Source organism: Oncorhynchus mykiss, chromosome 16, assembly GCF_013265735.2.
Source record: "Oncorhynchus mykiss isolate Arlee chromosome 16, USDA_OmykA_1.1, whole genome shotgun sequence".
Taxonomy (NCBI): domain Eukaryota; kingdom Metazoa; phylum Chordata; class Actinopteri; order Salmoniformes; family Salmonidae; genus Oncorhynchus; species Oncorhynchus mykiss.
The window spans coordinates 42,072,192-42,085,060 of record NC_048580.1 but is presented as its reverse complement, the minus strand read 5'-3'; the positions used below and the strand labels follow the sequence as shown (position 1 = coordinate 42,085,060).

The 12,869-nt window shown below is 41.3% G+C and overlaps 1 protein-coding gene and 1 long non-coding RNA gene across 2 annotated transcripts; both read right to left on the bottom strand.

The window, feature by feature from the left end:
- Nucleotides 1-4: 4 nt before the first annotated feature.
- On the bottom strand, nt 5-5,823 carry pmelb (premelanosome protein b). The gene is made up of 12 exons (XM_021565981.2): nt 5,661-5,823; nt 4,164-4,259; nt 3,834-3,980; nt 3,349-3,483; nt 3,033-3,194; nt 2,527-2,871; nt 2,096-2,323; nt 1,864-1,989; nt 1,645-1,753; nt 1,154-1,359; nt 837-927; nt 5-539 (listed from the first exon to the last, which is right to left on the bottom strand). The coding sequence occupies exons 1-12, from the start codon at nt 5,719-5,721 to the stop codon at nt 371-373; spliced, it is 1,875 nt and encodes a 624-aa protein (XP_021421656.2). The 5' UTR covers nt 5,722-5,823; the 3' UTR covers nt 5-370.
- A 611-nt stretch (nt 5,824-6,434) lies between these two features.
- LOC118939475 lies at nt 6,435-12,736 on the bottom strand. The gene is made up of 3 exons (XR_005036394.1): nt 12,472-12,736; nt 12,216-12,354; nt 6,435-6,832 (listed from the first exon to the last, which is right to left on the bottom strand). It is a non-coding gene; the product is annotated as an uncharacterized LOC118939475 (long non-coding RNA).
- Between the last annotated feature and the right edge of the window lie 133 nt (nt 12,737-12,869).

Genomic DNA, 12,869 nt, shown 5'->3' with positions numbered 1-12,869 from the left:
GCCATTTGTGCTCTTGGTCTTTATTCACAACATTATTTTGACAAATAGAAAGACAATAGTGCAGTTTGGGGGGATTTTAATGGGGGAAAAGATATTAAAATGTATAACTTCACCGTCGTTTCCACTAATATTCACTGGTCAAACCTCCAGTATAAAACTGTTAAATCAATGTTGGTCTTACCATACATATGCTCTTTGAAAATGTTTAGTTTGAGGGAAATAAGCCAAATTACACACAGTTAAAAAATAAATGTATAAAAAGTATAAAACAAAAAACAAAACATGTCAGATGACTATATGTGCAAATAAAATGTTTCTTGGGCTGTTGTTTTGTGTGTATTTGGCAGTTGAATGGGTTGTTGTTGTCCATTCACACAAGCCTGTCATCGAGCAGTGGGCTGTTCTCTACAGGAGCCTGTCGACTCAGAAGATTCCAAAACAGCAGAGGTCCAGAGCTCCAACCAGGACTGCTCTCAGCGCTCTGGGAGGAGGAGCCAACCACAGACTCCTCCTTCAGAGGACGGTAGGCTTTGAAACGTCTGTGGAACAGAAAGAGAACATTAATTTACATATTTTTTTTTACTAAGCTCACTTGACAAAAATGTGTGAATCTTAACATGTCTCCCCTGGTGAAATAACGGATAAAAAAGGTCATTAGAAAGGTACTATCAATGGTACAATATGACGCATACAGTTGCCCTGAGACATGGCTGTACAGTGTAAACAGACACCATAAGTGTCATGCCTCAAAGCAAGCGTTACAGGTTATAGTTTGTGGTGATATGGAACCCTTCAGAAAGGTGTGACAAGTGTAGACCAATGTTGATGTGACTCACTTGTAAGTGTAGGCCACGGATCCAGTGACCAGAGCAACGATCAGGACCCCTATCACCATGGCTACAGTGCCCACTGAGGACAGACCGGAACCTGCCAGAACACAGACAATAATGTATGTAAAACAACTTCATATAACAACATCATTAAACAACATATTAAAATATATTAATTATTTTCTAAACAATAACAATACGTTTTGGACTGGAAGGCGTTGGACTGATTGTCCCTGGGACCCAGGTATGAGACATGGGTGGTGCTACCACCCAACATAGCCACCATACAGAGATGTGAAGAGCAGACATGTTACAGTACATACCCATGGTCACGCTAACTTTGGCGCTGGTGACTGCCAGACTGACATCATTGGTCATGGACACATTGATGCAGAAGATGCCAGAGTCATTGAAAATGTGGCGCAGTACCAGCTGGCACTCAGAAGAGGGCGACACTGTGTTACACATGGTGTGGACTGGCATCAGACAGTCTGCATCCGACACCAACATGCACACCTCTGTGGGAAGGCTTGGTGGAAAACAGACACAGGGTCAGAAACACTCAGTGCAACAATAGAAGCCGGTTTCCCAGACCCAGACTAATCTTGGACTAAAATACAATAATAAAAAATAATAATCCAGGACTAGGATTAATCTGGGGAAATGAAACTAGCCCTGGTGCTTAACTGGTGGGATTTTGGCCTGTATTCCTTATTGATTTGTCTGTGGGACATGATTCTGCTTAGGGAAATAATGACTGCTTTGATTCTTTGAGACAGTCACCCTTTAATTGCTTTGGTGCAGGAATGCTCACCTCCCATGGCAGGTGACAGTTAGATCCACTACATTTCGTTCAACCTCAAATGCATCAGTCTTGATCAGAGCATTGTCCACTTGCACTATCTTCAAACTCTCAATGCCCTCTGACAACAAAGACATAAAGACGGGATGTAATAATCCTCAATGTTAATCAAATCCAATATTAGGAAACCACAAGATGGAGATTTAGATGTCCTTAAGACAGTTGACTCACCAACAATGTCAATGCCAGCGCAGAAGGACCCATAGCGATAGATCACACAGTCATCATCCTTGGGTTTTTCACCTGCTTCACGCTTAACAACTATCACCACGGGATCTTGGGCCGTAGCGGCCTCCCCTGTATCAGGAGAAGAGTGACAATCCAACTATTTAAAACACCTTAGACATACCATTGATTCCCTTAATTCATCAATTAACATGTTAAGTAGGTGATTTGAACACACCAGCTGGCTCTACTTCAGAAGCAGCTGTTGTTGAACCAGCGGAGACAGTTGAGGTGTCAGGGTTGACCGGAGAAGGTGTCTTTGTGTGCTGAGCGGTGGAGGCTCCCACCTCAGTCGTGTCCTCCTGTGTATCAGTCTCAGCGGGGACTGAGGGGCCTACATTTACTGTAGCTCCCTGTGTGGCCGCCGTTACTGGAGCAGCTGACACAGCCGCAGCAGGAGCTCTCACTGGGGAGAGAAACATGACCATTCAATTTCCTATTTTCTTGGTCAGTTCTGGCATAGCCTACTACGTTTTGGGTGAATGTCAAAAGTATTTCCCCCACGATTCATCACGTCCTCTCTCCTTGACGAGACTAAGGATGCAAGGAACCCAAGTAAAGCCTTTTGACATTTACTTCTGGACTACAGCGTTTCAAGATGAGAATTACCTGTCGTGCCTGCCAGGTTGGCAGGCCCAATAGTGACAGTGCTACCAGTGGGGATAACACCAGCTGGTGTGGCACATGCTTTATCAGGGATAACGGCCTGTACAACCACCCGGGGCTTGAAGCCGCCAGCCACTATGTAGGTATGGGTGACAGTCAGCTCTCTGGAGATGAGAGCTCCGCTGCTGTCACCAAAGTCCCAGTTGTATGTGATGTCAGCGTCACTCAGGTACTCGCTGGGATCGTGGAGACTGATGGTGAAGGCTATCGCTCTGTTCTGGACGAAGCTCAGGTCTGCCTCGTTGACGTCGTTCACTTGGCTCATCGAGACGGCAAAGGGGATTTGATCTAAAGAAACAGAAATAAATACCCTCAAGTAACTTCTAGTAGCAAGTATTGTTGTTTTCTACGTAGTTGAATAAACATATGCATTTTAAAATAGTACTAAAATGTGTTCATTCATTCACTCATTAAGTCATTCAATTTGTTCACTCATTCATTCTACTAACCAGTGATGGAGAACTGTGTGGAGGCGTATCCCAGAGGGATGAACTTCTCGTGGCTGCAGTAGTGGTAGATGACAATGTCCACTATGTAGGAACCCAGAGGGACATTGTCTGTCCCGATGGTGAGGGAGGAGGAGGGGCCATCAGACACCTGCCAGTACTGACCTGTGAGGCAAAGCAAAGGAAACAGCTTTGCATGCTTATAACAGTGTTATTACATGGTTATTACACATTTATAACATTCCTACAAGACAAAGTGAAACACGTTAACGTGAATACTGTAGGCCGAATAGATGAGAGTGCTTGCAGCTGTACTTACCCCATGTCTTCCATACAAACACATACGGAGGGGGTTTGTCACCACCCTTCCTGAAAGGTGTGCCGTCGGGAAAGACTCCGTTCCACTCCGTGTTCTGTGCAGGATACACTGGCTCAGACTGATGGTAGTGTGTTCCTAGAGGAAAACAGAGTTGGTTTCCGCTTTGTCTTTAGACAGAGGAGTATGTACTATGAATATGTCGTATCTAACCTCAAAACGTTAATTTTTGCAGACAGTAACTTGGCACTGTAGTTTCCAAAAGGAAAGAACCATACAGATATTGTAGACTGTCATGAATTATTACTGAACAATAGCTGTCCAGAAGCCAGCACTCATGCGAGATTTGGCTCTGGGCACCAAGATTACCGTATAAGTGACAAAAGCCCCATATATAGCCAAAATCGCTAATCTTGTTCACAAGACTCTTCCTCCCAATAAGCCTAGGGATGAGGTCATCAAAACCCAGTCAGTCCTCGAGGACTTACCATTGACGGTGAAGTCCTCGGCCCACACCACCTCTCCGTCGGGCATGACCTTCTGGTTGTGTGGGAACTGCAGCTCGATGGTAAAGGTCACCTTGGCTGCAGTCAGGGTCGGTGCGTCATTGCCCACAATGAACTTTACCTTGCCACCTGTTGAGAAGAATGTACACGTTGAATTGAATATCATAAGTATACTATTTCACAAGAACAATTGACTTACTTGACTTTAAACCCTTTTGTCCACAGAGATATTCCTGATAAATAAGAGGACATATGTTATTTAACCATCAGTGTATTTAACATTGTGTTGAGACAGAAGAAAATTGTGCATACCTTTCCAAGAGTCTTTGTAGCGAGGGTCTTCATCTTTCCACACCGGATACATTTTCGTATTCCATGATGGATATCGTGTGAAGCGACTTTTGGGCTCTGGAATATAAATCATAGAAATGACATCAGTAAAATGCATGCACAGTCAGCATTTATTCATTAGAGTTGAAAAGGCAGGAGATGGTCACACTTTCGGTTGCAACCAAAGGAGGGGGCTTAGCTCTGACCTAGGTGACTGCTTATCCCAAAAGCTCTACAATCCCCCTCAATCCTATTCATGTGACTGTCAGCTGAGTGTGTACCATAACTTTACTACAGATTAGGGCTAAGGGAGAGGATTGTCTTTGACATAAGGACCAAAGAGGTCAAACTGTTTATATTTAATTGCACTGATAAGCACAGACTATTTTCATAAATGCATTTTTTTAAAAAATCAATAATCCCCCCAAAAAAGACAAATCAAAATGATAAATCTGAGTTAGATTTACCTCTGGTCATCCATACACGCCACCCTATAGCCAAAATCACAAAATAATGATATCCCAATTGGGGGAGACTGTAAAGTGATTATCAAGGATATGATTGTTAGAAGGCTACTGTAATGTGCAATGATCCCACCATCGGTACATCTTACTGTAAAGTCAAGAATTTAGAGCCGCTGACTGATACTCTCTATATTGTTCGGAATGAATGCAAACTACCGATTGGTGACAAAGGAGACCCTTCTCTCTTGTGCTTTAACTATTTTATTTAAAATCTCATGCGACTTGCACAATGTTGAAGGTTAGTGCATTGAATCTTCCTAGAGGCCCTATTACTGCAATGATGCTTCCCCATAAAATCAAGGACTAATTCATATTTGTGCAATGTTTGCAAAGTATGTGGAGAATAAAATTTACAATCTTAATTGAAACGGTTTTTTGTCCAGGACTAGGCTTAATCTGTGTCTGGGAAACTGACCCTGTGTCATGCAAAGGACACATAGTGCTGCACTGAGGAGCCACTGTCATAAGAGTGGCTAAAACAATACCAGATGCAGTGTTTCGCAATACGCAGCACTACTGAAAGGTTTGAATGAAACAAGTGTTACTAAATTATTATCATATTGTGAAATACTGACATGCCACAGCCTGAGGTAAGAAATAATGCCTTATTGTAACTTCAAAATATACTTTCTTATAAACATAAAATCTAAGTATACCAGATTATCTGGTATACATAATGATATCCAGAGTGGCTGTACATATGTAGCATCTTAATTTGATCACCATGCAGGAAATGTAAAGCTTGTAGTGTATTTTAGGTTTAAAAAGGCTTTTGAAGTTTGTAATTTCCACTTTGAAATATTAGACTTGATTTTCCCTTACGAAAAATGTGTCAACCCCCACAAACATGTCCATTAATTATAATACACACAATAATTCACATTTCCTGTTGCTGCAGGATAATTTTCCTGCTGTAGTAAACTGGCTTAAATTAAGATCCTACATCTGTACTTACTTGCTGCAGCAGATGAAAACAGTGCCAGCAACAACACTGCAAGAACTGTCCCCGTCTTCATTCTAAGAGTGCACGCTTCCTTTCCACATTAAATATGGAATATCCCTTTTCTTCTCCTCCAGTGCAGGTCAGAACAAATTCACCAGACCATTGTGATTCCTGGCTTTATAAATTCTTTAATCTCTGGCCTCACAGCAGTAGTACTAAACCCCTCCTACCCCACTGAAACTGTGGTCCCACCTCCCCAAAGGCAGTGGTGTAAAGTATTAAGTAGTACTTTCAAGTATTTTTACTTAAGTAGTGTTTTGGGGTATCTGTACTTTACTATTTATATTTGTCAACTTTTACTTGACTGTATTTCAAAAAAAAAATTATGTACTTTTTACTCAATTCATTTTCCCTGACACCCAAAAGTACTCGTTACATTTTGAATGCTTAGAAGGACATTGTCTAATTCACACACTTGTCAAGATAAAATCCCTGGTCATCCATACTGCCTCTGATCAGGTGGACTAAACACATGCTTCGTTTGTAAATGGGTGTGAGTGTTGGAGCTTGCCCTTAACCATCCATAATTATTTGAAATTGTGCCGTCTGGTTTGCTTAATAAAGGAATTTGACATTATTTATACTTTTACTTTTGATAAAGTATATTTTAGCAATTACATTTACTTTTGATCCTTAAGTATATTTCAAACCAAATACTTTTACTCAAGAAGTATTTTACTGGATGACTTTCACTTAAAAGTCATTTTCTATTAAGGTATCTTTACTTTTACTCAAGTATGACAACTGGGTACTTTTTCCACCACTGCCCAAAGGCACTTGTGACATGTGTGGCTTTTCTAGAACAGTATAGCAGGGCTCATTTACATTAGGCACACAACAAAAAGGGGATTCAAATATATTTTACATACACATTTTGGTTGACCTGTGTAGAACATGTCTACAAGGTTTCAGGAGATACCTGAATATATGAGACGATTAACTTGTCTGCTAACACATGATAATATCTGGGGAGTGATATACATCACAGTTAAAAAAGAAGACATGACTCAAACATAATACACCTGTAGTGATTATTTCCCACAAGGCTGTGCAGTCTTGGGACCCATGAAATTGTCTTTCTTCCTCTTGGTCTCCATACTGTAGCCACATACACTCACCATTACCTACACATACAGTATAAGTCAACTTAGATTCATATAGTATACATTACTGTGATATATTATGGATGGGTGTAACAACTTGTGAAATCAGTCTACATTCCCAAGGCTGTGGGGCTCTGTTAGTCTTAGGATAGGATACCAAAGGTTCATGCTGCCTTGTGAATGAATTGTGATAGTGCATATGGGGCAATACTATGGTATGTACAGTAGATATGCACTTCTTATAGGCTACTGTATAATGAAAAGTGCTTTACAAATGTAATAAATAATTATTATTATTGAAATTGCTGGAGTAGCAAGAATGTTTCAAACTTTCATTAAAATTGGGTAACTACATGTGAAAACTTATGTGCTCCCATCTTAAAATACCACCAGATCCATTGCATTGAGGCTAATCTGGACTCCGTCCCAAAGACTACTGTCCCCAATGATTTAAGAGATTTACCCTCAAATACTTTCAGCTCTATTCTAATGAGGATATTCAGTACTAAAATGGTCTAATAATCTGAGCAATAATGATCAAATCCTATCACTCATAACAGTAGTAAGAACACTCGATGAGATATACAGTACCAGTCAAAAGTTTGGACACAAACTTTTACATTGTAGAAGAATAATAGGGAAGACATCAAAACTATGAAATAACATATATGGAATAATGTAGTAACCAAAATAAACTTTGACAAATCAAAATATATTTTATATTTGAGATTCTTCAAAGTAGCCACCCTTTGCCTTGATGACAGCTTTGCCCACTATTGGCATTCTCTCAACCAGCTTCATGAGGAATGCTTTTCCAACAGTCTTGAAGGAGTTCCCACATATGCTGAGCACTTGTCGGCTGCTTTTCCTTCACTCTGCGGTGCAACTCATCCAAAACCATCTGTTTGGTTGAGGATGGGTGATTGTGGAGGACAGGTCATCTTATGCAGCACTCCACCACTCTGCTTGGTCAAATAGCCCTTACACAGCCTGGAGCTGTGTTTTGGCTCATTGTCCTGTTTAAAAACTAAATTATAGTCCCATTAGAGTAAACAAGATGGGATGGCATATCGCTACTGTGGTAGCCATGCTGATTAAGTGTGCCTTGAATTCTAAATAAATCACAGACAGTGTCACCAGCAAAGCACCCCCACACCTCCTCCATGCTTCACAGTGGGAACCACACATGCAGAGAGCATCCATTCACCTACTCTGTGTCTCACAAAGACACAACGGTCAGAAACCAAAAATCTCAAATTTGGACTGCAGACCAAAGGACAGATTTCCAACGGTCTAATGTCCATTGCTCGTGTTTCTTGACCCAAGCAAGTCTCTTCTTACTGGTGTCCTTTAGTACTGGTTTCTTTGCAGCAATTCGACCATGAAGGCCTGATTCACACAGTCTCCTCTGAACAGTTGATGTTGAAATGTGTCACTTGAACTCTGTGAAGCATTTATTTGGGCTGCAATCTGAGACTGGTAACTTGAATGAACTTTTCCTGTGCAGCAGAGGTAATTTTGGGTCTACCTTTCCTGTGGCGGTCCTCATGAGAGCCAGTTTCATCACAGCGCTTGATGGTTTTTGCGACTGCAATTGAAGAAACTTAAAGTTCTTGACATGTTCTGTATTGACTGACCTTGTCCTAAAGTAATGATGCACTGTCATTTTACCAAATAGGGATATTTTCTGTATACCCCCCTACCATGTCACAAACTGATTGACTCAAATGCATTAATAACCTCATTGGGATCGGTGTCCCCCCGCGGGACGGTTGAGCTAACTTAGGCTAATGTGATTAGCATGAGGTTGTCAGTAACAAAAACATTTCCCAGGACATAGACATATCTGATATGGGTAGAAAGCTTAAATTCTTGTTAATCTAACGGCACTGTCCAATTTACAGTAGCTATTACAGTGAAAGAATACCATGCTATTGTTTGAGGAGTTGCGCAATTATCAACTTGAAAATGTATTAATAAACCAATTAGGCACATTTGGGCAGTTTTGATACAACATTTTAAACAGACATGCAATGGTTCATTGGATCAGTCTAAAACTTTGCATATACACTGCTGCCATATAGTGACCAAAATCCTGGGTTGGAATAACACATTATGGCCTTTCTCTTGCATGTCAAAGATGGTACAAAAAAAATACTTAGAAAAAAACATGCATTTTTCTTTAAGTATTATCTTTTACCAGAGCTAATGTGTTATATTTTTTATTTCACCAGGTGGGCAATTTACAATTGCGACCTGGCCAAGATAAAGCAAAGCAGTGTGACACAAACAACACAGAGTTACACATGGAATAAACAAACGTACAGTCAATAACACAATAGAAAAAAAAGTCTATATACAGTGTGTGTAAATGGCATGAGGTGGTAAGGCAATAAATAGGCCATAGTGGTGACGTAATTACAATTTAGCAAATTAACACTGGAGTGATAGATGTGCAAGTAGAAATACTTGTGTGCAAGTAGAAGAGCAAAAAAGTAAATAAAAACAATATGGGGGTGAGGTAGGTAGATTGGATGGGCTATTTACAGATGGTCTGTGTACAGCTGCAGCGATCAATTAGCTGCTGAGATAGCTGATGTTTAAAGTTAGTGAGGGAGATATGTCTCCAACTTCAGCGATTTTTGCTATTCGTTCCAGTCAATGGCAGCAGAGTGGAACTGGAAGGAAAGGCGGCCAAAGGAGGTGTTGGCTTTGGGGACGACCAGTGAGATATATCTGCTGGAACGCATGCTACGGGTGGGTGTTGCTATGGTGACCAGTGAGCTGAGAAAAGGCAGAACTTTACCTAGCAATGACTTAGATGACCTGGAGCCAGTGGGTCTGACAATGAATATGTAACGAGGGCCAGCCGACGAGAGCATACAGGTCACAGTGATGGGTGGTATATGGGGCTTTGGTGACAAAACCGATGGCTCTGTGATAGACTACATCCAATTTGCTGAGTAGAGTGTTTGAGGCTATTTTGTAAATTACATCGCCAAAGTCGAGGATCGGCAGGATGGTCAGTTTTACGAGGGTATGTTTGGTGGCGTGAGTGAAGGAGGCTTTGTTGCGAAATAGGAAATTGAATCTAGATTACATTTTGGATTGGATTGTTTAACAGGAGTCTGGAAGGAGAGTGTACAGTCTAGCCAGACACCTAGGTATTTGTAGTTGTCCACATATTCTAAGTCAGAACCGTCCAGAGTAGTGATGCTAGTCAGGCGGGCGGGTGCGGGCAGCAATTGGTTGAAAAGCATGCATTTAGTTTTACTAATGTTTAAGAGCAGTTGGAGGCCATGGAAGGAATGTTGTTGTATGGCAAAGAAGCTCATTTTGAGGTTTGTTAACAGTGTCCAAAGAAGGGCCAGATGTATACAGAATGGTGTCGAATGCGTAGAGGTGGGTCAGGGAATCACCTCCAGCAAGAGCGACATCGTTGAAATACAGAGAAAAGAGTCGGTCCGAGAATTGAACCCTGTGGTACCCCCATAGAGACTGCCAGAGGTCTAGACAACAGGCCCTCCGATTTGACACACTGAACTCTGAGAAGTAGTTGGTGAACCAGGAGAGGCAGTCATTTGAGAAACCAAGGCTGTTAAGTCTGCCGATAAGAATACGGTGATTGACAGAGTCGAAAGCCTTGGCCAGGTCAATGAAGACGGCTGCACAGTACGGTCTTTTATCAATGGCAGTTATGATATCGTTTAAATCCTTGAGCGTGGCTGAGGTGCACCCGTGACCAGCTCGTAAACCGGATTGCACAGCGGAGAAGGTACAGTGGGATTCGAAATGGTCAGTGATCTGTTTATTAACTTGGCCTTCGAAGACTTTAGAAAGGCAGGGCAGGATGGATATAGGTCTATAACAGTTTGGGTCTAGAGTGTCACCCCCTTTGAAGAGGGGGATGACCGTGACAGTTTTCCAATCTTTAGGGACGATACAAAAGAGAGGTTGAACAGACTGGTAATAGGGGTTGCAACCATGGCGGCGAATCATTTTAGAAAGAGAGGGTCCAGATTGTCTAGCCCAGCTGATTTGTACGGGTCCAGGTTTTGCAGCTCTTTTATAACATCTGCTATCTGGGTGAAGGAGAAGCTGGGAGGCTTGGGCAAGTAGCTGCGGAGCTGTTGGCTGAGGTAGCCAGGAGGAAATCATGGCCAGCTGTAGAGAAATGCTTATTGAAATTCTCGATTAACGTGGATTTATCGGTGGTGACAGTATTATCTAGCCTCAGTGCAGTGGGCAGCTAGGAGGAGGTGCTCTTATTCTCCATGGACTTTACAGTGTCCCCAAACCTTTTGGAGTTAGAGCTACAGGGTGCAAATTTCTGTTTGAAAAAGCTAGCCTTTGCTTTCCTGACTGACTGCGTGTATTGGTTCCTGACCTTTTGGTTCCTGAAAGTTGCATATCGAGGGGACTATTCGATGCTAGTGCAGTCCATATTCTCCTACATTAACTTCATATTTCCACAAACTTCAAAGTGTTTCCTTTCAAATGGAATCAAGAATATGCATATCCTTGTTTCAGGTCCTGAGCTACAAGCAGTTAGATTTGGGTATATCATTTTAGGTGAACATTTAAAAAAAAAAACAGGGTCCGATCCTTGAGGTTTTAAGAAAGAAAAAAATTCCATAAATGAACTTTTAACAGGGCACACCTGTTAATTGAAATGTATTCCAGGTGACTATCTCATGAAGCTGGTTAAGAGAATGCCAAGAGTGTGCAAAGCTGTCATCAAGGCAAAGGCACATTTTGATTTGTTTAACACTTCATTAGTTACTGCATGATTTCATAGTTTTGATATCTTTACTATTATTCTACAATGTAGAAAATAGTACAAATTAAGAAAAACCCTTGAATGAGTAGGTGTGTTCAAACTTTTGACTGGTATTGCAGGTCTAATTAGGTATAACACAGGAATATATAATAAGTTGTACTAATTAGTGAATCGTTTCTGGGTCAACAGAACAATAAGTCATACAATGCTGCTAAGAGAAACTGTGCTTACAGGCAGGAAATATGGCAGGAATGTAATGTTAATAAGGATTACTGGGGCGCTTGTGATTTAAATTAATCCGGATTTGTCCTCCCCTCTATTTGAAACTATAACTAACAGTGTTACGTTTTTTTGTTAAATATTTTATGGTTAAATTGTGAGACTGTTCAAACTCCTTTTTGAACAATGTCACTATTCAGAGCAAAGCTATTTAAATTGATCTCTCTTAACTTCATTCCTAATTTAACCCTCACATCTAAGAAAAACTAGACTGTAAATGCTTAGGTTATTAGTGTATTTCAAAGATCTTTAAAAAAAAGAAATGAATTCTTTAATAGGTCAAGCAATTTAAAATAATGTAAGCAAATGCTTCTATCATGCCCAATAAAACATGCAAGTCCCTACTCAGATATCACTGTCAGGAGAGGTCGTGGAGGCAGTTGAGTCCATTGGTGAATCGGCATGGGGTGTCATCCCACTCTGAGCCAAAATGCTGGGCATCTCATCGTCAGACGACAGCGCAGCCAGGTGTGCAGTGAATTCGCTGGGATTTGGACCAAACATATTCTTGTGACTCACAAGTTGTGAGGATGTTGGAGGACATCGACAGGCATTTTTTGGCAGGAATGCAATTGACTGGGGAGGATGGTTTTGTAATTACCTTCTGAAGAATCAAGGTCTTCCTGTGAGGTTTTTGCACCAGCGCCGCCTGAGGACACCATTCTCATCCAGTAGGTTATCATAGACCGTGTCCATGAGGCAATGTATTCCATCTTCAGGGATGACATCCAGATCCCTGGATATCCCTCAAAACCTTCAGTTGAGTCTGATTGTGCCTCCAAGTACAGTGGGGCAAAAAAGTATTTAGTCAGCCACCAATTGTGCAAGTTATCCCACTTAAAAAGATGAGAGAGGCCTGTAATTTAGACCTGGAAAGTAAGCCTGCAAAGTTCTGTCAATCTCTGGAGTAGATTGCAACTCCTCCCCCTTTGGCAGTTCTATCTTGACGGAAAATGTTTTAGTTGGGTATGGAAATCTCTGAATTTTTGATGGCCTTCT